Consider the following 26,594-nt stretch of genomic DNA (forward strand, 5'->3'; position numbering starts at 1 on the left):
TCTTACTGAGGGAAGGTTATTGGCCAAAATCTCGCAATACATGACCCCTTTGCAGAAAAGCATTCCCAAAGTATGATGTTTCCCCTACCATGCTTCACAGTTGGGACGGTGTTCTGGGGGTTGTACTCATTCTTCTTCCTCCAAACATTGAGAGTGGAGTTGATACCAAAAAGTTCTATTTTGGTTTCATCTGACCACATGACCTTCTCCCATGCCTCCTCTGGATCATCCAAATGGTCATTGGCGAACTTCAAACTGGCCTGGACATGTGCTGGCGTGAGCAGTGGGACTTTGGGAGTGCTTCAGGATTTTAATCCATGACGGCGAGGTGTTACTAACGGTAATGTTTGAGACTCTGGTCCCAGCTCTCTTCAGGTCATTGACCAGATCCTCCTGTGTAGTTCTGGGCTGATTATGACCTTTCTCAGAATCATCCTTACCGCACGAGGCGAGATGAAGCCTGCATGGAGCCTGTGAAGAAACAGGGTCTTTCGTGGGCATAAATCTACTCAGACAACACAGGGTGAGGGTAAAACAGTGTGGCAATACTTTATTGAACCACCAAATGGACAATAAACCCATAGAACAGTCCCAGCAAATACCTAAGATGGCACAACATTACACAGTCTCACCCTTCTGCTGGCCCGCCTGGGATAGAACAGCTGCAACTTTTGGACTTCCAAGGCTAATTACCTCAACCAGAGGCTCCCCGCTTTTGGCCGGCCCCCACAGAGAGAAGGTATCGACAAGCTTAGGAAGCTGACAGTCCATCGAGGTACAAGGCCAGGAGACCCAAGGGTCCCACCCTGGCCTCTCCAAGAGTTTCCATGGGGCCAGATGACCAGCTGGTCTCAATCTGGCTTCTCAGATAGAATGTCTCCATGGGTTCCAGGCTACCGGAGGGTCCCACCTGGCAACCCCAAGCAACATATCCAAGGGGCCAGGTGACTTCATCGTCCCAACCTGGTCTCTCCAAATGTTTCCATGGGCTCTCTGATGGTCAATGGAGCAGATACGTATCTTTCCAGTCAGGGCCATATACCCTTAGGCTGGAATCTTGTAGAATACAAATCTGTGTCTCTTTGAATAAACTGATGCTACCAAGCTGATGGTCTGAAGAGAGTCTGATCTTTGATTCTACTTGTAAAGTCTCTTTCAATTCTGCCTGCTACAGAGGCATGGGTTCTTTAAATAGTTCACATTTGTTCTTTCAAGTACACATCCACAGGGCAATCACCCACACAGCCGACATAGCGGGGGGGGGGTGGGGGGTGGTTCTTTAAATCAACATCTAGCTGGCTTTAGTACAATATGCAATTAGTATAGTAACAAACGTCATTGTTTCAGAACCAAGAGAAGACAACATTCAGCGTTATACAAATACTGGTCTGTTCTTCTTGACCTACCAAAGAAACACACACAAGTTTTAAAGTCAACACAAACACAATAGTGCATTTCTCTTGGCTTAACAAATCTAGACGTATGGCTGATTAAGATAAGCTGTGTCGTCACAGAGCCTCAGACAAGAAGATTGACGGTCATCTTGTGTTTCTTCCATTTCCTATTAATTGCACTAACAGTTGTCTTCTCAACAAGCTGCTTGCCTATTGTCGCGGAGCCTATCCCTACCTTGTGTAGGTCTAAAATTTTGTCCTTGGTGTCCTTAGACATCTGTTTGGTCTTGGCCATGGTGGAGAGGTTGGAGTGATATTGATTATGTGTGGATAGGTGTCTTGTATAGATGTAATGAGTTCAAACAAGTGCAATTAGAACAGGTAGGAGTGCAGAGTAGGAGGGCTTCTTAAAGAAAAACCAACAGGTCTATGAGAGACAGAATTCTTGCTGGTTAGTAGATGATCAAATACTTATTTCATGCACTAAACCTACTCAAATAAATAATGACTAAACAGAAAAATGTATTTAAAATATAACATTTTTTAATTTTTATTAATATAAATGATAAAACCAAAAAAGGAAGGGATTACAAGGAGAAAACTATATATATGGGGTATAGCATGTAGATGACAATGAATGGTTAATCCTAAATATATGATAACGTGCATAGATATAATAAATAAATGTAGCAACCAATAATCTATATAAAATATAAATAAATTCTTAATTAAATCCCAGTGGATATATAAATAAAAGTTCTATACTAGATACATTATATGCAAAAATAAATATAACATATAAGTAAGGATAAATACCATATGGTCAAGGCCCCACAACCTCCCAAGGGGACCAATTTATTTATTTATATTTTATATAGATTATTGGCTGCTACACTTATCGTATTTTTCAGACTAAAAGACGCACCAGACCATAGGACGCACCTAGGTTTTAGAGTAGCAAAATAGAAAAAAAAATTAAGCAAAAATTGTGGTCATGATGCATTATTTTAGGGGAAGGGGGTCTGCTGCTGACACTGTTAAAGGGGTAATGTCCCCCAATTCTTTTAATATCCCCATCCTGGTATATATGCCCCCCTCCTTCCTGTTATATGTGGCCCCCATCCCCATATGCATGGCACCCCTCATCCCCATCCTGGTATGAATGGCTCTCCTTGATCCCCATCCTGGTATGCAAGGCACCTCCTGATCCCCATCCTGGTATGAATGGCACTCCTTGATCCCCATCCTGGTATGCAAGGCACCTCCTGATCCCCATCCTGGTATGCTTGGCATCCCCTGATCCCCAATCCTGGTATGCATGGCACCCCCTGATCCCCATCCTGGTATGCTTGGCACCCCCCGATCCCCATCCTGGTATGCTTGGCACCCCCTCCCTGATCCCCATCCTGGTATGCATGGCACCCCCTGATCCCCATGCTGGTAATGCCTGGCCCCCCTCATCTCCATTCTGGTAATGCATGCCCTCCCTGATCCCCATCCTGGTAATGCATGCCCCCCCTGATCCCTGCCCTGGTAATGCATGGCCACCTCTGGTCCCCATACTGGTAAAACATGGCGTCCCGCTCTGCTGCCGACACTCACTGTGTGCGCCTCTCATGGCAGGGGGCGCATGGCGTCCCTGTCATGTACCCTCACACTGAGATGCTGTGCCGGAATAGTCACTGCTCCCCATGCTGGGACTGTGTGTGTTGAGAGCAGTGACCATTCACTCTCCATAACAGCGCACACACTGTAGCTGCAGTGCGGCTCCTGCTGTGCTCGGAGGTCTGTGTGCCCACTATTAAAAACCATGATTATTCACTACAATCCAGGAGAGTGGGTAGTAGTGAATATTCATGGTCTTTAATAGTAGGCACACTGACCGCCGAGCACAGCAGGAGCTGTGCTGTGGCTACAGTGTTCGCGCTATTAAGGAAGATGAATATCCATTGCTCTCCACGCCCTAGGGTGTATTTGTAGAGTATCTGAGCCACTAATAATGTGGAAACCTTTGTTTTTCCACTGACAGATGATGGACCTGAGTGGGGACTTGTTTTTTCGTGAGATGAGTAGAAGCTTTTCTTGTTATTATTTTCACCTATATAACACTGTTTGGTGGCTTTTATTCCATATTTGGGAGGCAGAATCAGTTGAACACCACGGTCAACTGCTTCATGCTATGAGGTTTTCTATTAGACTGTGAACTGTCATTGTCTTGGTGAATAATTAAATTTTTTTACATAAATTTCCATTTTTACAGACAGTTTAAGTAGAAATGTTCAAAAATATAAAATTCAAGGATATTTTATTCAAAAATAATAATTAGTTTTTTTTTTTCTTGGCAGATGACTGTACCAGGAGATCAGAGGGACAGCTGACATCTCCAGTTTTCAAATCAAATGGTCTTGAGATCCCAGATGTAATTGAAGTGAATGCCATTACTCCAGATATACCATCATCCCTTCACAGCAAAGATCTGTCATCTGATCCTATCAAACAGGTCCTGTCTTCTGATTCATTACCGACCACTATGGAAAATCAAAGTCACAAAATAAGCATTAAAAAACGAACTGCTCCTAATGCAAAGAAGCCATTTTCACATTCAGAAAATGGAAATAGTGTTTCCGTTGAAAAGTATATTCTTAAACATCAAAAAATTCACTCAGCAGGGAATAGATTTTTTTGTTTCAAATGTGGGAAATGTTTTAACCAGAAATCAGGTCTTGTTAATCACCAGAGAACTCACACAGGGGAGAAGCCATTTTCATGTTCAGAATGTGGGAAATGTTTTGCAGAGAAATCAAGTCTTATCAGACATCAGAGAATACACACAGGAGAGAAGCCTTTTTCCTGTTCAGAATGTGGGAAATGTTTTTTATGGAAATCAAATCTTGTTAATCACCGGAGAAGTCACACAGGGGAGAAGCCTGTTCAGAATGTGGGAAAAGTTTTCATCACAAAGCAGATCTTGTTACACACCAGAGAACTCACACTGGGGAGAAGCCTTTTTCTTGTTCAGAATGTGGGAAATGTTTTAACCGGAAATCAGTTTTTGTTAAGCACCAGAGAACTCACACAGGGGAAAAGCCTTTTTTCTGTTCAGAATGTGGGAAATATTTTTCACAGAAATCAAATCTTGTCACGCACCAGAAAATTCACACAGGGGAGAAGTCTTTTTTCCTGTTCAGAATGTGGGAAATATTTTAATCATAAATGTAATCTCATTAAACACCAAAGAACTCACACAGGGGAGAAGCCTTTTTTTTGTTCAGAATGTAGGATATGTTTTAACCAGAAATCATATTTTGTTAGACACCAGAGAACCCACACAGGGGAGAAGCCTTTTTCACGTTCAGAATGTTGAAAATGTTTTGTGAAGAAATCATCTTTTCTTAGTCACCAGAGCAGTCACACAGGCAGAAGTCTTTTTCATGTTCTTAATGTGAGAAATAATTTATACGGAAATCAACTCTAAATAAATATCAGCCTAATAAACATCAGAGTGTCACAATTTCTCTGCTTAGTGTGTCTCGGATGCTGTGACTGACAGCTCAGTCATGCCATGTGGTGCAGGGGTGTGCTGAGTTGTCGGTGTTTTGATGGACAGCTCAGCCATCCAATCCGAGTCTTGAGAGGTGTTGAGCTTCTTTCAGATGTTCCCTGTTCCAGGTGATTACCCAGTAACTTAGCTGAGTCTCAGACCTCTGCTAGACATAGCATCTGCTCGGTTGTTTGCCTTGTAATTCTGTGCTCTGTTTGTTGGTCCTTTGCTGTATGACTTTAAACCTCGTTCTGACCATCCATTTGCCTAGCCCCTTTGCTCTGATCTGCTATCTTCCTGGTATTATGACCTCAGATCATGACTTGACTTCGCCTGTCTTTTCTCTTTTGTTTTCTAAGTGCTCTCTTGGTATCTGACCCCGGTATGTTTGACTAATCTGCCTCACAGCCTGTCCATGAGTGGTGACTAGCATCACATTATATCCAATAATGGATCCAATTCCTACACTCTGTGATCAGGCAGCGAATCTGACCCAGATGATCCAGGATCTGGCCAGGAAATACTACAAGCTAGGATCTTCACAGTCCCAGCTGCAGGGTCAGTTTTCTAGTACTATGAGTGCTTCCCAAAGCTCTCCGCTACCGACTGTAGTTATAACTGTGGTACCTGCTGACGTGCAGTTGGTTTCCTGAAACAGTAGTATGTGGAAAGGAACGAAAAGTGGAAAATCCGCGCTGCTGGAAGATGACAGTTAATCCAGGTCCACACTAGAAAAACATGCTTTATTTTATTGTCTATCCGTGTCAAAGTAATATACTTCCTCCTCAGGGCAAAAAACATATGACAAATGACAGAACACAGCCATATACAGTATATACACTGGTGAATTTGAAAAAATGTGGCGCCAAAAAAGAACACATGATATGTCAAAGTTTAATAATGTAAATAATTTAAGAAGAAATGATGATAAAAGCTTTCAAAATTACATATTTTTATTTTCTCAATTTCATTTATCTTGTAAACAATAATAAAATACACATTTCTGGTGATAAATTTAATCCAAATATAAATATAGTGTGATGTAAAAATATAGTTATGTAGGTTGGGCAAGAAGTCACAGAACAAAAGTATCGACATTGGCGTGAGCGATGTAATGGAGAAGAGTGAATGAACCAGAGGATTAAAAAGGGGCGATTGGGGTGTATAAAACCATAAATTTATTAAGAAGTGGATTGTAGTGAATAAAAGTGTTTGTCACATTGGAATGTTAGAATATTAATTATTAGACATTATATGGACATATAAAACACATTTTTAATGTTAATGTATAAGAGAAATAAGATACTAAACTAAAGATACTGGCCAAAGAAATCGCTAAGAGAATAGCGTGGGAAAAAATCTATGCTGCTGGGAAAGTCCCTCCGCTGAACTTAGATGAACTCAGCATTCGGGGATAACCCAGCTGTTAGAGTGAGAGGCTGGGAGAAATCGTGACGTAACGTGGGAAAATGTTAGTACAATCCTCCAGAGAAGCCATGAAAGAGGAATAAAGAAGAGATCTTCGAGCAAAATGAATGGCAAAACAAAAAATGAAGCGGGAGTGAGTTCAATTCCCACCCGAAATAACAAATTGAGGTAAACTGTGCAAATATTAAGAAATTATACCATACACAAAAATATAATTATTAAAAATATTTAAGATATATATACAGTATTAAAATATTTAAGAAATATATACAATATATATGTATATGATAAAAATGGTGACTGATAAAAGTAAATCAAGCATAACATGGGGGGCAGCATGGTGGCTCAGTGGTTAGCACTGCAGCGCTGCGGCTCTGGGCTCAAATCCCACCAAGGACAACATCTGCAAGGAGTTTGTATGTTCTCCCTGTGTTTGCGTCGGTTTTCTCCGGGTTCTCCGGTTTCCTCCCACACTCCAAAGACATACTGATAAGGAATGTAGATTGTGAGCCCCAATGGGGACAGCGACGATAATGTCTGTAAAGCGCTGTGGAATTAATGGCGCTATATAAGTTGTAATGTCCTCACAGTACAAGAAATTCAAGAGAGTAGATTTTATCTGTATTTTATTCTTCTCCTTCTTCCTCCAGCACAATGCATTACATGTTTCTCAGGAGACTAGAAACCGAAACTAAAACTCACTCACTTCCTGTCTCTAACTCTCCGGTCACAAGACTTCCTTTTCTTAAAGAGACAGATCTAAACATTATACATTACACACCCCAAGTCATATCGTCCCATTTCTCTTCTATCGATAGACATATTGCAAAGGCCTGGCAAATAGATTATTTCACATTATTACGGAGATTATTCATAAGGATCAATCAGGCTTTATTCCAAACTGGTCCACAGCAATGAATTTACGAAGGCTTTTTCTTCAAAGATCAGATGTAATAATGGGACATAAAGCTATTCTTTCTTTCTCTCTCTCGATGCGGCTAAAGCATTCGATGGCGTAGAATGGAAATACCTGTGGGAGGTTCTTAAAAGGTTTGGGGTGGGTCCCAAATTCCTATCATACATACAGGTTTTGTACTCTGGACCTCAGGCTAAAATAAGAACTAATGGTCTCTTATCGGCTTCAATCGCGTTGGGCAGGGGCACTCGGCAGGGATGCCCCCTGTCTCCCCTCCTTCTCACGATAGCCATTGAACCTTTGGCCTGTATGTTGATTGCTAGTCCGGATATTGTAGGCTATAAATATGGTATCCTAATGATGACGATTTACTTATATATATATATATATATATATATATATATATATATATACACTGTATATACACACACACACACACACATATATATATATACATATATATATATACACACACAGTACAGACCAAATTGTACATTCACACTGAAGGCATCAAAACTATGAATTAACACATGTGGAATTATATACTTAACAAAAAAGTGTGAAACAACTGAAAATATGTCTTATATTCTAGGTTCTTCAAAAGTAGCCACCTTTTGCTTTGATGACTGCTTTGCACACTCTTTGCATTCTCTTGATGAGCTTCAAGAGGTAGTCACCGGACATGGTTTTCACTTCACAGGTGTGCCCTGTCACGTTTAATAAGTGGGATTTCTCGCCTTATAAATGGGGTTGGGACCATCACTTGTGTTGTGCAGAAGTCTGGTGGATACACAGCTGATAGTCCTCCTGAATAGACTGTTAGAATTTGTATTATGGCAAGAAAAAAGCAGCTAAGTAAAGAAAAACGAGTGACCATCATTACTTTAAGAAATGAAGGTCAGTCAGTCTGAAAAATTGGGTAAACTTTGAAAGTGTCCCCAAGTGCAGTTACAAAAACCATCAAGCGCTACAAAGAAACTGGCTCACATGAGGACCGCCCCAGGAAAGGAAAACAAAGAGTCACCTCTGCTTCTGAGGATAAGTTTATCCGAGTCATCAGCCTCAGAAATCGCAGGTTAACAGCAGCTCAGATTAGAGACCAGGTCAATGGCACCCAGAGTTCTAGCAGCAGACACATCTCTTCAACAACTGTTAAGAGGAGACTTTGTGCAGCAGGCCTTCATAGTAAAATAGCTGCTAGGAAACCACTGCTAAGGACAGGCAACAAGCAGAAGAGACTTGTTTGGGCTAAAGAACACAAGGAATGGACATTAGACCAGTGGAAATCTGTGCTTTGGTCTGATGAGTCCAAATTTGAGATCTTTGGTTCTAACCACCGTGTCTTTGTGCGACGCAGAAAAGGTGAACGGATGGACTCTACATGCCTGGTCCCCACCGTGAAGCATGGAGGACGAGGTGTGATGGTGTGGGGGTGCTTTGCTGGTGACACTGTTGGGTATTTATTCAAAATTTAAGGCATACTGAACCAGCATGGCTACCACAGCATCTTGCAGCGGCATGCTATTCCATCCGGTTTGTGTTTAGTTGGACCATCATTTATTTTTCAACAGGACAATGACCCCAAACACACCTCCAGGCTGTGTAAGGGCTATTTAACCAAGAAGGAGAGTGATGGGGTGCTACGCCAGATGACCTGGCCTCCACAGTCACCAGACCTGAACCCAATCGAGATGGTTTGGGGTGAGCTGGACCGCAGAGTGAAGGCAAAAGGGCCAACAAGTGCTAAGCATCTCTGGGAACTCCTTCAAGATTGTTGGAAGACCATTTCCGGTGACTAGATGTGTCTGCTGCTAGAACTCTGTGTGGCATTGACTTGGTCTCTAATCTGAGCTGCTGTTAACCTGAGATTTCTGAGGCTGTTGACTCGGATAAACTTATCCTCAGAAGCAGAGGTGACTCTTGGTCTACCTTTCCTGGAGCGGTCCTCATGTGAGCCAGTTTCTTTGTAGCGCTTGCTGGTTTTTGCAACTGCACTTGGGGACACTTTCAAAGTTTGCTCAATTTTTCGGACTGACTGACCTTCATTTCTTAAAGTAATGATGGCCACTCATTTTTCTTTACTTAGAATTTGTATTATAGCAAGAAAAAAGCAGCTAAGAGTCTATTCAGTAGGACTATCAGCTGTGTATCCACCTGACTTCTGCAGAACACAACTGATGGTCCCAACCCCATTTATAAGGCAAGAAATCCCACTTATTAAACGTGACAAGGCACACCTGTGAAGTGAAAACCATTTCCGGTGACTACCTCTTCAAGCTCATCAAGAGAATGCCAAGAGTATTCAAAGCAGTTTTCAAAGCAAAAGGTGGCTACTTTGAAGAACCTAGAATAAAAGACATATTTTCAGTTGTTTCACACTTTTTTGTTAAGTATATAATTCCACATGTGTTAATTCATAGTTTGATGCCTTCAGTGTGAATGTACAATTTTCATAGTCATGAAAATAAAGAAAAATCTTTAAATGAGAAAGTGTGTCCAAACTTTTGGTCTGTACTGTATATATATATATATATATATATATATATATATATATATATATATATATATATATATACACACACACACACACAGACACAGTTGAAACCAGAAGTTTACATACACTATATAAAAAGACACATCTGCATGTTTTTCTCAATATCTGAGATGAAATCAGAATAAACATTTCCCGTTTTAGGTCAATTAGTTTAAATTTGCCAAATGCCAGAACAATGAGAGAGAGAATGTTTTAAGGCATTTTTATTGCTTACTGCAAAAGTTTCCATACACTACGATTACTATACCTTTAAATAATTTTGGACTGCCCATATGATGATGTCATGCGTTTTGAAGCTTCTGATTTTTTTTCTGAGCTTTTTGGCAGCATCTGTGTTAATTAGAAACACACCTGTGGATGTATTTTAATGCACACCTGAAACACGCTGCTCATGGAAAAGTCTAAAGAAATCAGCCAAGATATCAGGAAGAGAATTGTGGATTACAAATTGTGGGTACAATTTCATGATACCTGAAGCTGCCTCGTTCATCTGTACAAACAATTATACGCAAGTACAAACAAAAATGGAATGTCAAGCCTTCATACCACTCAGGAAGGAGATGGGTTCTGTGTACCAGAGATGAACGTGCATTGGTCCGACATGTGCATATCAACCCAAGGACAAAAGCAAGAGACCTTGTGAAGATGATGGCGGAAGCTGATAAGATTGTGTAAATATCCACAGTGAAACGAGTACTGTATCAACATGGGCCGAAAGGCTACTCTGCCATTACTCAAGAAAAGGAAGAAACCATTACTCAAAAAAAAAACATAAAAAAGCCAGATTAATGTTTGCACATGCACACAGGAACAAAGAGCTTAATTTTTGGAGACATATTCTGTGGTCTGATGAAACTAAAATTGAACTTTTTGGGCATACTGACCATCGTTACCTTTTGAGGAAAAAGGGAGAAGCTTGGAAGCCTAAGAACACCATCCCAACTGTGAAACACGGGGGTGACAGCATCTTGTTGTTGAGTTGTTTTGCTGCAGGAGGGACTGATGCACTTCACAAAATAGATGGCATCATGAGAAAAGAAGATTATGTGGCAATACTGAAGCAACATCTCAAGACATTAGCCAGGAAGTTAAAGCTTGGGCGGAAATGGGTCTTCCAAATAGACAATGACCTGAAGCATACTGCCAAAATGGTAAGAAAGTGGCTTAAGGATACCAAAGTCAATGTTTTGGAGTGGCCGACACAAAGCCCTGATCTCAGTCCTATTGAAAAGGCAGATGCGAGCAAGGCGACCTACAATCCTGGATCAGTTACACCAGTTTTGTCAGGAGGAATCGGCGCAAATTCCGAACAACTATTCTGAAAAGCTTGTGGAAGGATATCCCAAACGTTTGACCCAAGTCATTCAGTTTAAGGGCAATGGTACCAAATACTAATGAAATATATGTAAACTTTTGACTTTGGAGTAAGTAATAAAAATGCCTTAAAACATTCTCTCTCTCATTATTCTGGCATTTGGAAAATATTAAAAATTATGGTAATCCTAATTGACCTAACACGGGAAAGGTTTATTCTGATTTCATCTCAGATATTGAGAAAAACATGCTGATGTGTCTTTTTATATAGTGTATGTAAACTTCTGGTTTCAAACTAATGTGCCTTTGATATCAGAGGTAATTGACAGAGTAACCACAAATAATACTTTTGAACTAGCGGCTGCCATGAGAAATAACACAATGAATAAGTAGGATATTCATTGGTCCTTATGGAACACTCTTAAATGCAAATCAAGATGGACGCCCTTTTGGGTAGAAAATAATACTTTTGTTAAGTTGGTATTAGAGAAGGGAAATACTAAGGGTCGTATTTCTGATATTTACTGAGTCCTTTTAATTCTTATTTAACAATATTTCCTTCTCCAGCTAGACAAAAATGGATGGAGATATAGGTCCAATTTCTGAGGATCAATGGAGAGCGGTATTAGAACTGGTACCCCAATTATCTTTACATGAGACACAGAGATTTTCCCAGATCATATTAATACATAGGAAATATAAGACGCCTAGATTCCTATGCAACATAGGATACCGGACTGCTGCTGAATGTCCAGGATGTAACATGGATGCTGCGGGCCTATTACATCCGCTATGGGAATGCTGGGAGTTAGGAAAATACTGGAAAGGAGTTCTGTCTATTATAAAGAGGGTATATAAAATAGATATTCAACCAGACCCCAAAAAATGCCTATTAGGTATATTAGAGCAGGGGTTCTCAAACTTTTTAAACAGGGGGCCAGTTCACTGTCCCTTGGACCATTGGAGGGCCGGAATATAGTTTAAAAAAAAACTATGAACAAATTCCTATGCACACTGCACATATCTTATTTTAAAGTAAAAAAAACAAAACGGGAATAAATACAATATTTAAAATGAAGAACAAGTAAAGTTAAATCAACAAACTTACCGGTATGTCAATGGGAACTATGGGCCAGCTTTTGGCTAATGAGATGGTCAATGTCCGGTTCCATATTTGTCACTGCTAGTCGTAACAAGTGATGCAAGTGTGCATCAGTTAGTCTGGATCTGGTTGGAGATTTCACATGTTTCATTCTGGAAAAAGTCTGTTCACAGACATAAGTGCTGCCAAAGATGGTTGCCATTTTGAGTGCAAGGTTCCTGAGATTAGGATATGTCTCAGAGGGGAGAGATGCATAGAAATTAGGAAGGCTGCTTGACTTGAATGCATCTTTCAGAGTCACAATTATGCATTTCAGCCAGTTCCATTTGGTAAATTGTATCCACATTTTCAATGTCAATAAAAAAATGGGTTACGGAAAAGCTGCATGTCCTGTTCATGGAGATGAATCTTTAAATCTACAGTCATGGCCAAAAGTATTGAGAATGAGACAAATAGTAATTTTTCCAAAGTTTACTGCTTCATTTTTTGTAATGGCAATTTGCATATACTCCTGAATGTCAAAGAGTGATCAGCTTAACAGCAATTACTGTACTTGCAAATTCAATATTTGCCCAGAAAATGAATTTTAACCCCCAAAACACATTTCGACATCATTGCAGTCCTGCCTTAAAAGGAGCAGCTAACATCGTTTTAGTGATTGATCCATTAACACAGGTGTGGGTGTTGATGAGGACAGGGCTGGCGATCAATCAGTCATGATTAAGTAAGAATGACATCACTGGACACTTTAAAAGGAGGCTGGTTCTTGGTATCATTGTTTCTCTTCAGTTAACCATGGTTATCTCTAAAGAAACACGTGCAGCCATCATTGCACTGCACAAAAATGGCCTAACAGGGAAGAGTATCGCAGCTACAAAGATTGCACCTCAGTCAACAATCTATCGCATCATCAAGAACTTCAAGGAGAGAGCTTCCATTGTTGTCAAAAAGGCTCCAGGGCGCCCAAGAAAGACCAGCAAGCGCCAAGACCGTATCTTTAAACTGTTTCAGCTGCGGGATTGGACTACCAGCAGTGCCGAGCTTGCTCAGGAATGGCAGCAGGCTGGTGTGAGTGCTTCTGCACGCACTGTGAGGCGGAGACTCTTTGAGCAAGGGCTGGTTTCAAGGAGGGCAGCAAAGAAGCCACTTCTCTCCAGAAAAAACATCAGGGACCGACTGATATTCTGCAAAAGGTACAGGGAGTGGACTGCTGAGGACTGGGGCAAAGTCATTTTCTCTGATGAATCCCCTTTTCGATTGTTTGGGACATCTGGAAAACAGCTTATTCGGAGAAGAAGAGGTGAGCGCTACCACCAGTCTTGTCTCATGCCAACTGTAAAGCATCCTGAAACCATTCATGTGTGGGGTTGCTTCTCAGCCAAGGGAATGGGCTCACTCACAGTCTTGCCTAAAAACACAGCCATGAATAAAGAATGGTACCAGAATGTCCTCCAAGAGCAACTTCTCCCAACCGTCCAAGAGCAGTTTGGCGCCCAACAATGCCTTTTCCAGCATGATGGAGCACCTTGCCATAAAGCAAAGGTGATAACTAAATGGCTCATGGAACAAAACATAGAGATTTTGGGTCCATGGCCTGGAAACTCCCCAGATCTTAATCCCATTGCGAACTTGTGGTCAATCATCAAGAGACGGGTGGACAAACAAAAACCAACAAATTCTGGCAAAATGCAAGCATTGATTATGCAAGAATGGACTGCTATCAGTCAGGATTTGGTCCAAAAGTTGATTGATAGCATGCCAGGGAGAATTACAGAGGTCTTGAAGAAGAAAGGGCAACACTGCAAATATTGACTTGCTGCATTAACTCATTCTAACTGTCAATATAACCTATTGGTACTCATAATATGATTGCAATTATATTTCTGTATGTGATATAAACATCAGACAAACACAGACAAAAACCAGAGGCCAGCAGATCATGTGAAAATATAATTTTGGTGTCATTCTCAAAACTTTTGGCCATGACTGTACATTGGAACTCCTTTTGGAACTTTTCCAGTGAATCCACACATGTTTTGTTTGGGAATGCAACCAATGGTTTTTCCACTAACAGATTTTGAGTTGTGGGGAGATGGCAGAGATTTTCCTCCTTCACTTCTTTGATGAGGAGGCCTAATTTTACTTCAAATGCTTTCACATGTGATTGCATATCACAGAGGAGCTGCCCCTTTCCTTGAAGTTGTACATTGAAACTGTTAAGTAACTCTGTTACATCGGTCAGAAAGGCAAGGTGCCATTTCCATTCCGCATCATTGAGCTCCGGTACTTCTTTGTTTTTGAAAGCAGAGAAGCTGTAATCTGTGGAAGTAAGTCATAGAAATGTCTCAAAACTCTCCCTCGACTCAGCCAACGCACTTCTGTGTGGTGCAGAACATCTTCATAGGCAACATTTAGCCCAGACAGAAATTCCTGAAATTGTCAGTGGTTTAATGCATTAGCTCTAATGAAATTAACACAAGATACCACAATTTTCCTAACAGAGTCCCACTCCAGTGATTTACTACACAGCGCCTGTTGGTGGATGAGGCAGTATTGGATGAGAATGGTCATGTTTGTCCATCTCTTGGTTAATGCGAGCAATTACTCCTTCCTTAGACCCCACCATGCTAGGAGCACCATCAGTAGTCACACTGGCTTGTTTAGCCCAGTCCAGCTCCAAACCATTCACAGTTTGGCAAACCTTTTCATAGATATCCTCTCCTGTAGTTCTTCCTTTCATGCCTTGCAGTGCAGCAAGCTCTTCTGTGACTTCGAAACAGTCATTCGTCCCACGAATAAAAATTAGAAGTTGTGCAGAATCACGAATATCATTACTTTCGTTGAGTGCCAAGGAAAAATAGGAAAGTGTTTTTGCAGAGTTTTGCAAATGCTGAAGCAAATTGTCTCCCATTTCTTCAATCCTTCGTGTAATGGTAGGTCCTGAAAGACTCACTGTACTAAATAATTCAGCCTTCTCTGGACACATCTCTTTGGCAACAGAAAGAAGGCATTCTGTAACAAATTCTCCCCCCAGGAATGGTCGGCCAGTGCCCGCTATTAGCTTGGCAACTTGAAAACTTACTCGCAGTGATGAAATATTTAGCTGCTTCTGCTTCACAGAAGTATTTTGCCGAGTTGTCAATGTATTTTTCAGTTTTAATATTTTATCCTTTCTCCGACCAAACAATCATATTTATCTTTATATTGAGTTTGATAGTGTCGAAGCAAATTGTATCCTTAGAACACAGACACTATATTCTGACATATCAAACACTCAGCTCTTTCCTTGTACTGCATGAAAAAGTAATCATAAGTCCACTGTTCTCTGAATATCCTACACTCCGCATCAATTTTTCTTTTTCTTGATATCATTATTTCCTAGGGATTCCAAATTGCTTTTAGTAAAATACCAATTATATATACAGCGCTACAAAAACATTATACCAGCAATAAAATTGCCCACATAGAGACATACAGACTGCACTGCCCAATAATGCAGTCTGATCAGTGCCCATCAATGAAGCCTTGCCAGTCTATATAATTTCAGCCTCACCAGTGCCCATATTGGTGGAACTCCGCTTTTACCTCAGGCTCAGACTGGTGTGGTGCGAGAGTCCCCAATAGGCAGGTAAATATCCCCAATAGGCAGCATAGGTTCCTAATAGGCAAGTAAAGGTCACTCTAATAGGCAGCATAGGTCCCCAATAGGCAGGTAAATGTCCCCAATAGGCAGGTAAACGTCCCCAATAGGCAGGTAAATATCCCCAATAGGCAGCATAGGTTCCTAATAGGCAAGTAAAGGTCACTCTAATAGGCAGCATAGGTCCCCAATAGGCAGGTAAATGTCCCCAATAGGCAGGTAAACGTCCCCAATAGGCAGCATACATTGGTGGCCAAAAGTATTGGCACCCCTGCAATTCTGTCAGATAATACTCAGTTTGTTCCTGAAAATGATTGCAATCACAAATTCTTTGGTATTATTCTCTTCATTTAATTTGCTTGCAAGGAAAAAACACAAAAGAGAAGGAAGCAAAAATCAAATCATTGATCATTTCACACAAAACTCCAAAAAAGGGCCGGACAAAAGTATTGGCACCCTCAGCCTAATACTTGGTTGCACAACCTTTAGCCAAAATAACTGCGAACAACCCCTTTCGGTAACCATCAATGAATTTCTTACAATGCTCTGCTGGAATTGTAGACCATTCTTCTTTGGCAAACTGCTCCAGGTCCCTGATATTTGAAGGGTGCCTTCTCCAAACTGCCATTTTGAGATCTCTCCACAGGTGTTCTATGGGATTCAGGTCTGGACTCATTGCTGGCCACCTTAGAAGTCTCCAGTGCTTTCTCTCAAACCATTTTATAGTGCTTTTGGAAGTGTGTTTTGGGTCATTGTCATGCTGGAAGACCCTTGATCTCTGAGGGAGACCCATCTTTCTCACACTGGGCCCTACATTATGCTGCAAAATTTGTTGGTAGTCTTCAGACTTCATAATGCCATGCACACGGTCAAGCAGTCCAGTGCCAGAGGCAGCAAAGCAACCCCAAAACATCAGGGAACCTCCGCCATGTTTGACTGTAGGGACCGTGTTCTTTTCTTTGAATGCCTCTTTTTTTTCCTGTACACTCTATGTTGATGCTTTTTCCCAAAAAGCTCTACTTTTGCCTCATCTGACCAGAGAACATTCTTCCAAAACGTTTTAGGCTTTCTCAGGTAAGTTTTGGCAAACTCCAGCCTGGCTTTTTTATGTCTCGGGGTAAGAAGTGGGGTTTTCCTGGGTATCCTACCATACAGTCCCTTTTCATTCAGACGCCGATGGATAGTACGGGTTGACACTGTTGTGCCCTCAGACTGCAGGGCAGCTTGAACTTGTTTGGATGTTAGTCGAGGTTCTTTATCCACCATCCGCACAATCTTGCGTTGAAATCTCTCGTCAATTTTTATTTTCCGTCCACATCTAGGGAGGTTAACCACAGTGCCATGGGCTTTAAACTTCTTGATGACACTGCGCACGGAAGACACAGGAACATTCAGGTCTTTGGAGATGGACTTGTAGCCTTGAGATTGCTCATGCTTCCTCACAATTTGGTTTCTCAAGTCCTCAGACAGTTCTTCGGTCTTCTTTCTTTTCTCCATGCTCAATGTGGTACACACAAGGACACAGGACAGAGGTTGAGTCAACTTTAATCCTTGTTAACTGGCTGCAAGTGTGATTTAGTTATTGCCAACACCTGTCAGGTGCCACAGGTAAGTTACAGGTGCTGTTAATTACACGAATTAGAGAAGCATCACATGATTTTTCAAAGGGTACCAATACTTTTGTCCACCCCCTTCTTTAGGTTTGGTGTGGAATTGTATCCAATTTGGCTTTAGGACAATTCTTTTTGTGTTTTTTTCATTGAAGACAAATTAAATGAAGATAATAATACCAAAGAATTTGTGATTGCAATCATTTTCAGGAAGAAACTGAGTATTATCAGACAGAATTGCAGGGGTGCCAATACTTTTGGCCACCACTGTAGGTCCCCAATAGGCAGCATAGGTCCCCAGTAGGCAGGTTATATGTCCCCAATAGGCAGGTAAGTGTCCCCAATAGGCAGGTAAATGTCCCCAATAGGCAAGTAAATGTCCCCAATAGGCAGCATAGGTCCCCAATAGGCAGGTAAATGTTCCCAATAGGCAGCATAGGTCCCCCATAGACAGGTAAATGTCCCCAATTGCAGGTAGACAATAATACCAAAAATAAAATTGCCCACATAGAGACATACAGACTGCACTGCCCATCAATGAAGCCTTGCCAGTCTATATAATTTCAGCCTCACCAGTGCCCATATTGGTGGAACTCCGCTTTTACCTCAGGCTCAGACTGGTGTGGTGTGAGAGTCCCCAATAGGCAAGTAAATGTCCCCAATAGGCAACATAGGTTCCTAATAGGCAGGTAAAGGTCCCCAATAGGCAGGTAAATGTCCCCAATAGGCAAGTAAATGTCCCCAATAGGCAGCATAGGTTCCTAATAGGCAGGTAAATGTCCCCAATAGGCAGCATAGGTCCCCAATAGGCAGGTAAATGTCCCCAATAGGCAGCATAGGTTCCTAATAGGCAAGTAAATGTTCCCAATAGGCAGCATAGGTCCCCAATAGGCAAGTAAATGTCCCCAATGGGCAGGTAAATGTTCCCAATAGGCAGGTAAATGTCCCCAATAGTCAAGTAAATCTCCCCAATAGGCAGGTAAATCTCCCCAATAGGCAGCATAGGTTCCTAATAGGCAGGTAGGCAGCATAGGTCCCCAATAGGCAGGTAAATGTCCCCAATAGGCAGGTAAATGTTCCCATAGGCAGCATAGGTCCCCAATAGGCAGGTGAATGTCCCCAATAGGCAGCATAGGTCCCCAATAGGCAGGTAAATATCCCCAATAGGCAGCATAGGTCCCCAATAGGCAGGTAAATATCCCCAATAGGCAGCATAGGTCCTCAATAGGCAGCTAAATGTCCCCAATAGGCAGCATAGGTCCCCAATGGGCAGGTAAATGTCCCCAATAGGCAACATAGGTCCCCAATAGGCAGGTAAATATCCCAAATAGGCAGCATAGGTCCCCAACAGGCAGGTAAATTTCCCCAATAGGCAGGTAAATGTCCCCAATAGGCAGGTAAATGTCCCCAATAGACAGCATAGGTTCCTAATAGGCAGGTAAATGTCCCCAATAGGCAGGTTATATGTCCCCAATAGGCAGGTTATATGTCCCCAATAGGCAGGTTATATGTCCCCAATAGGCAGGTAAATGTTCCCAATAGGCAGGTAAGTGTCTCCAATAGGCAGGTAAATGTCCCCAATAGGCAGGTAAATGTCCCCAATAGGCAGCATAGGGCCGCAATAGGCAGGTAAATGTCCCCAATAGGCAGGTAAGTGTCCCCATAGGCAGCATAGGTCCCCAATAGGCAGGTAAATATCCCCAATAGGCAGGATAGGTCCCCAATTGGCAGGTAAATGTCCCTAATAGGCAGCATAGGTCCCCAATAGGCAGGTAAGTGTCACCAATAGGCAGGTAAGTGTCCCCAATAGGCAGGTAAATGTCCCCAATAGGCAACATAGGTCCCTAATAGGCAGGTAAATGTTCTCAATAGGCAGGATAGGTCCCCAATAGGCAGGTAAATATCCCAAATTGGCAGCATAGGTCCCCAATAGGCAGGTAAATATATCCAACAGGCAGCATAGGTCCCCAATAGGCAGGTAAATATCCCCAATAGGCAGCATAGGTCCCCAATAGGCAGCATAGGTCCCTAATAGGCAGGTACATGTCCCCAATAGGCAGGTAAATGTCCCCAATAAGCATGTCAGACCGGATCCAGTGTTAAAAATAAAAAAAAATACCAGTACTCACCCATGTATCCCACTGCTCTGAATAGGCGCCTGCTCGATTCTGTCTACTTCTGGCACAGGCGCGTGACGTCATCACGTCGTCTGTGCTGTTTACGGAGGGCAGCAAGTCTTCCGGAGTGGCAGCGCATCGCCTTTACTCGCGGCATCGTCGTTCCGCCCACGATTACAGGGCCCGCCGGCATTGAACTGTCGTCTGCTAAGCAGGACAGGCAGCGGCGGCAAAAACACCCGGCAGGCCGGATAAACCTCCTCGGCGGGCCGCATGTGGCCCGCGGGCCGTAGTTTGAGGACCCCTGTATTAAAGGATGATATGGAATTTGACCCAATTTCAATAGGGATTTCACGTATTTTATTTCAAGCTAGGAAACATATTGCATCCAAATGGATTAACCCCTCACCTCCAGAAATTAGTGAACTAAAAAATAGGATAAATCATATTATCAGATTAGAAAAAGGGGTATATAAAAAACAAGATTTAATGTTTATGGTCGGATACACCTGGAATGACATCAAGGGGGTTATTGTTGGAGAGACCATGACTTATGGGGGAGGGGGGTATTGGCGAGGTCTAATGTTTCATTGTAATGTGTATTGGAATTCCTTAAATGTGGTATGGGTAATATAGCACACCTATATGTGTATAGGATTATAATGTTTATTACAATATTATAGTTATATAAAAGATTTCAAGAATGTGGAATGTTAAGTGTAAGATATAGTAACTGCAAGTTATCAGATGGTAATGGGCAAGCTGAAAGCATATATAGGAGAGATGCATGTATGTCATCCCTATGGTATGTTATCTTATTATTATATGTACTGGTTTCTTGTTTTGTAAAAAAAAAAGATTATGAAAAAAAATCTCAAAAATATATTGGATTAAAAAAAAAGATTAGGAAAAAGGCTTCTCCACTATGTGGGTTCTCTGGTGCTTAACCAAAGCTGATTTATGGTTAAAACATTTCCCACATTCTGAACATGAAAAAGGCTTCTCCCCTGTGTGAGTTCTCTGGTGCTTAACCAAAGCTGATTTATCATTAAAACATTTCCCACATTCTGAACATGAAAAAGGCTTCTCCCCTGTGTGAGTTCTCTGATGCGTAATCAAAGCTGATTTATCATTAAAACATTTCCCACATTCTGAACATGAAAAAGGCTTCTCCCCTGTGTGAGTTCTCTGATGCGTAACCAAAGTTGATTTATCATTAAAACATTTCCCACATGCTGAACATGAAAAAGGCTTCTCCCCTGTGTGAGTTCTCTGGTGCTTAACCAAAGCTGATTTATCACGAAAACATTTTCCACATTCTGAACATGAAAAAGGTTTCTCCCCTGTGTGAGTTCTCTGATGCGTAACCAAAGCTGATTTATCATTAAAACATTTCCCACATTCTGAACATGAAAAAGGCTTCTCCCCTGTGTGAGTTCTGTGGTGCTTAACCAAAGCTGATTTGTCACGAAAACATTTCGCACATTCTGAACATGAAAAAGGCTTCTCCCCTGTGTGAATTCTCTGGTGGTTAACCAAAAATGATTTACGGTTAAAACATTTGCCACATTCTGAACATGAAAAAGGCTTCTCCCCTGTGTGAATTCTCTGGTGCTTAACCAAAGCAGATTTAGTGTTAAAACATTTCCCACATTCGGAACATGAAAAAGGCTTCTCCCCTGTGTGAATTATCTGGTGCGTAACCAAAGCAGATTTATCGCAAAAACATTTCCCACATTCTGAACATGAAAAATGCTTCTCCCCTGTGTGAGTTCTCTCATGTTTGATAAGACTTGAATGCTGTACAAAACATTTCCCGCATTCTGAACATGAAAAAGGCTTCTCTCCTGTGTGGGTTCTCTGGTGGATATTAAGATGTGCTTTGTGGTTGAAAAATTTTTCACATTCTGAACAGGTAAAAGGCTTCTCCCCTGTGTGAATTCTCTTGTGATTAACCAAAGCTGATTTATGGTTAAAACATTTCTCACATTCTGAACAGGAAAAGGGCTTCTCCCCTGTGTGGGTTCTCTGGTGGTTATAAAGATGCGCTTTCCGGTTAAAACATTTCCCACATTCTGAACATGAAAAAGGCTTCTCCCCTATGTGAAGTCTCTGGTGCTTGACAAAATCTGATTTGTGGTTAAAACATTTCCCACATTTTGAACAAAAAAATCTATTGTCCGCTGTGTGTATTTTTTGATGTTTAAGAATAGACTTTTCGAGGGTACAACTATTTCCATTTTCTGAACGTGAAAATGACTTCTTTCCTTTATGAGCAGTTTGTTTTGTAATGCTTATTTTTTTATTTTGATTTTCCTTAGTAGTCGGTAATGAATCAGAAGACAGGAGCTGTTTCATAGGATCAGATGACAGATCTTTGCTGTGAAGGGAAGATGGTATATCTGGAGTAATGGCAGTCACTTCAACTGTATCCTGTGGGATCTCAAGATCATCCAATTTAAAAATTGAAGATGTCGGCTGTCCCTCTGATCTCCTGGTACAGTCATCTGCCAAGAAAAAAACAATTATTAATTTTGAATAAAATATCCTTGAAATTTATATTTTTGAACATTTCTACTTAAAACATCTGTAGAAATGACAAGTTATTGACAGAATGACAATTCACAGTCTAATAGAAAACCTCATAGGATGAACCAGTGGAGCGTGGTGTTCAACTGTTTGCTCATTCTGCCTCCAAAATATGGAATAAGAAGCCATCAAACAATGTTATGTAGGCGAAAATGATACCAATAAAAACTTCTTCTCATCCATAAACCAATGCAGCAAAATCCGCTTTCCCAAAGTCAGATCTCCCCCTCACTTCTGAGCCTTGCAGTGCGCCCAAACCACATTTAGCCTCCATGTATTTGGCATTACTATAGTGAGAAGAACCGACATTAATTTACCGTGTGTGTCTCCTGGAGCACAATCTGGGCACTATGTGTTGGGCAATAAAATGGCCAATGGGCAATTTTCACTCTCCACCATTCATTGTGTGCTAATTTCCGGAAAGTGCCTGTGGAGTCAAAATACTCACTACTCCTATAGATTAATTCACTGCGGGTTATAATTTGCAAAATGGAGTCACTTTATGGTGATTTCTACTACTCTGGTTTTCTGCCATTTTGTTATATTAAAGAAGTAGTCCAGTACTTTTTTTTCAATTTCGCCAATGTATTTAACCTGTGCCCATAAATCTTTTTGTAATTACCTTCTGCTGTCCTTCTTGCCTGTGAGCGGCAATATCGCTGGCCGCCTACAAGCATTACATGACCCCCGGCTGCAGCCGGCTCTTTCTTCCACTGATATCACGTTAAGTGAGGCGTGGCATCAGTGACGTGGTCCCCACGGTGGATGCTGGGCTGTGGGCAGAGTTACCCCGCGCGTCACACCCAGAATCCACCGCGCGCTTTCACAATGAATGAGGAGAGGGAAAGTGCGTGGTGGATGCCGGGTGTGAGGCATGGGGTAACCCCGCCCACAGCCTAGCATTCACCGCGGGGACCATGTCACTGATGTCACGCCTCACGTGATGTCTGTAGGCGGCCAGTGATAGCGTCACTTACAGGCAAGAAGGACAGCAGAAGGTAATTACAAAAAGACTTATGGGCACAGGGTAAATACATTGGGGGACATTGGGGCAATTATAAAAAGTACTGGACAACTTCTTTAAGGTTTCTGTAAATAGTGTGTCCCATCTCCTTTGGGATCTGCTGCCCCAACGTCTCCATCTGTCACCAGGCGCCACCTTTATCATTCTGCAGGTGGCACTGGTGATGGAGGAGATGTCGGAACCAGAAGCTCTGGACGGCACAGGCTGTGTCCAGCCACTAAGATTAGGTAGCCTGGGACCTGTAGTACCATCCAGTCTGGCAGTATGGGTGTGTGTGCTGTCCAGCTGGAGTAATCTGCTTATTCCAATTGGAAAGCACCACACCCTGCTAAAGCTGGAAGCATATTGCCGGAAGCTGCCAGTTACAGCCTTGTTCTCCTCTGGTTCAGTCCTCTGTGCTCAGCTCCCGGCTTGTGGATTTGTTTCTTGTTGTGACCTCGGCCCGTTTACTGACTACTCTTGTGTCTTCTGATCTTGTATTTTCTCTGTCCCCCTTGTTTTGACCCGGTTACCTGACTATTCTTCTTGGGATTAAAGGGTGATGAGCAAGGCAAACCCTGGTATCTGGAAAATGGAGTAGATAGTGCCAAGCCTGTTTGTGGTAGCCATCTTTTGAGCTGCCAGGTGACCATGAACAGTGTCCCCAACACATTGTGTCTGCAAACTATTCTAGCAAGATCTGCATTCAAATAGCTAAATGTCGCTCCTTCCCTTCTTAACCTGCCATGTGCCCAGATAGTAGGGTACAACCGTGTATAGGGTATTGTTGGATTCAAGAGAAGTTGGAAAATAATTTGTAAGGTCCATTTGTTTCCTATTATCCTTTGTGAAGAATTCCAAAGTTATCACCATATAAAGTGACACACATCAGATTAAGAAAATGGTGCCTGATAGGAACACAAAACTGGCTGCAGGAAGGGGTTAAATCAGAGTATTTTGGGCACTAACTACTGTAGTCAAAAACTGTGACTATAGACAATAACACATCTACTGAAATTATCAAACTCAACAGTCTCCATCAGTAAGTAGTGAGTAACTAGTGGTGAAACCTCTCTGAGGTCTAAACAATGATAAGGGCCAATATTTTCTGTGAGATGAGTTTCAAGAAGAAATAGTAGACATTGAAAGAGAACTTTGTATAATAGTGCAGAGCTGAGGTGTCTTAAATTTAGACCTCGGGCATTGGGAAGAGGTAATGGAGACCTTCTTTTAAAGACTAGAGAGTTACAGAGTCACATAACTGAGTCAGGCCGATCCCACCACAATAAAGCTATCATACAAAATGAACCTGTTAAAAAATACAGAATAAAAGATATGTTAGATCCTCAACAACAATATATGTATCAGGTAAGAGAACTTCAAATCTAAACCAGAGTCACACTCATTTATGGTGGACCATTGGAGCTACTATGAGTCCAGAGCACAAGAGTAGAGAAAGTATTAGCGCCCCCATTTCAGGAGAGATTGTGCAGTAATCTGAATTCCTTAGGATTGAAAAATAATGTAATTTATGACGTTGAGTGAATCCATGAAACCAGGGCCGGAGCCAACACATCTCCTGCAGGCGGGAATAAATGTATATTACAGCCATCAGCCACGCACAGCTTAGAGATATATCATGGCACAGTGTAATGTTTTCTGTATAGTTTATCACAATCCTGTTTGAAGTTAGTTGGTTTAAAAAGAAATTGAAAAGTCAGGATAAAGGGAAACTCTGCTGTTATTGTACAGAAATTCACACTTGGCCTCACTGCACAATTAATGTTGTCGATCATAAAAGTGAAGTTTGGCCAGAAAGGCTGGACCTGGTCTTGTAGGGACCATATGAGAACATTCAGTAGCACAGAAGGGAGAGAAGGTAGATTCATCCAATAAGATATCAGGGATCTAGGAAGGAACAGCATCATTACCCTCCGCTTTCTCTTCAACTGATTTTCTAACTTGTCAGCACATTCTAAGTACGCTGCCATTTGGTTTTGTATTTTACAAATCTGGACAGGTAAGGGTCAGCGTCTCCTAATCCCAGGGGGTAGGTGGATCCTCCAGGTTGTAAATTCTACAGAAAAGGGCTTTCACAATTACACAAAGTAATGTGCACATTTTTGGATGGAGGAAAATGTTGTGGTCTAGAGGTAAAATTGTGATCACACAATTGTGACACAACCGGACTACACCACCGATAAAGCAGCCACAGCCGGTGACTGAGAAGAATCTTTGACTTCTCTGCATTTAGTGGTTACTACTCACCTGGGTAGTCATATGTAGGAATCTCCTCTTTACACCGCTCATCACCCCTTACATATGTCTCTGTAGTATTAATATGGGTCAGATCTTCACCCTGAAACAAATATTGTAAAAGTCACAGACAGATGGAGAAGTCACATCTATGATCAGCTCTAATCCTGCCATCTCCACCGTTCTCATTACACAAGTATAAAACATATAATACTGGTGGATAAAACAAGACTGAACACAAGACCTTCACAGCCGTCTATACATCATAGGGGAGATCTCATGACACCTTCTCTCCATCTACCTGATGATCCTGAGGAACATTGGGATCTTCTTGTTTACAGTCCTGTGGAAGAAGAGGACGGGGACATCTCTCTGGTGTTGTCCTCTTACTGGATAGATCTGGAGGAAACACATACAGGGACTGAATTCATTCTTTACATACAGATAATTATAGGCCGTGTGTATTTAGTCCTGTCTATTACCTGGAGATGTGAGGGGCTGGGGAACCTCCATCATGACGTCCTTGTACAGATCTTTGTGTCCTTCTAAATACTCCCACTCCTCCATGCAGAAATAGACAGCGACATCCTGACACCTTATAGGAACCTGACACATACAATGATACCGTCATCCCCCGATCCCTTCATAGCGTTACTGTATAATGTCCCAGCATTCCCAGCAGTGTCACCTCTCCAGTCAGCAGCTCAATCATCTTGTAGGTGAGTTCTAGGATCTTCTGGTCATTGATGTCCTCATGTATCAGGGGGTGAGGTGGAGGCCCCGTGATTGGGCTCAGGGGTCTTCCCCATCCCTCAGACACAGGGTCCTGACAGCGCCCACTAGAGGCCTTCTTCACTACTGTGTAATCCTGGTTATGGAGAGACACATTAATAAATCTCCCTCCAGACATTTCCAGAGTCCTCACCTCCCCAGTTCTGTCCATCTGTTATTTCCATAGATAAGAATGATGTAATGTGACGTCATCAGAATCTCTCACCTCTCCAGTAAGCCGGAAGAGGATCTCTAGGGTGAGGTGTAATATCCTCTCCACCATCTTCTTCTGTCTCTATCCATTCTTCTCTAGGAAAATTATACAGATAAATTATTAGTATCTCATATTGTGGGAATCT

At 41.8% G+C, this 26,594-nt stretch overlaps 3 protein-coding genes across 3 annotated transcripts in view; 1 reads left to right on the forward strand and 2 right to left on the reverse strand.

The window, feature by feature from the left end:
• The window catches only part of LOC141212771 (uncharacterized), a 33,835-nt gene extending 28,946 nt beyond the window's left edge, over window positions 1-4,889 (forward strand). Inside the window, exon 7 of the mRNA XM_073665078.1 lies at window positions 3,740-4,889. Coding sequence (XP_073521179.1) covers window positions 3,740-4,758 — 1,019 coding nt within the window. The 3' untranslated portion in view covers window positions 4,759-4,889. The remainder of the gene's footprint in view (window positions 1-3,739) is intronic.
• LOC141212798 (uncharacterized) overlaps window positions 1-26,033 on the reverse strand; it is a 158,302-nt gene extending 132,269 nt beyond the window's left edge. Inside the window, exon 1 of the mRNA XM_073665103.1 lies at window positions 25,947-26,033. Within this exon, the coding sequence (XP_073521204.1) occupies window positions 25,947-26,031 (85 nt within the window). The 5' untranslated portion in view covers window positions 26,032-26,033. The remainder of the gene's footprint in view (window positions 1-25,946) is intronic.
• On the reverse strand, window positions 20,034-22,740 carry LOC141212772 (uncharacterized). The gene is made up of 2 exons (XM_073665080.1): window positions 22,725-22,740; window positions 20,034-22,123 (listed from the first exon to the last, which is right to left on the reverse strand). Exons 1-2 carry the CDS (start codon window positions 22,738-22,740, stop codon window positions 20,520-20,522), a joined length of 1,620 nt encoding a protein of 539 aa, XP_073521181.1. The 3' UTR covers window positions 20,034-20,519.
• Window positions 26,034-26,594: the final 561 nt, after the last annotated feature.

Source organism: Phyllobates terribilis, unplaced genomic scaffold (genome assembly GCF_046119375.1).
Source record: "Phyllobates terribilis strain yellow unplaced genomic scaffold, ASM4611937v1 Scaffold_186__1_contigs__length_3700242, whole genome shotgun sequence".
NCBI lineage: Eukaryota > Metazoa > Chordata > Amphibia > Anura > Dendrobatidae > Phyllobates > Phyllobates terribilis.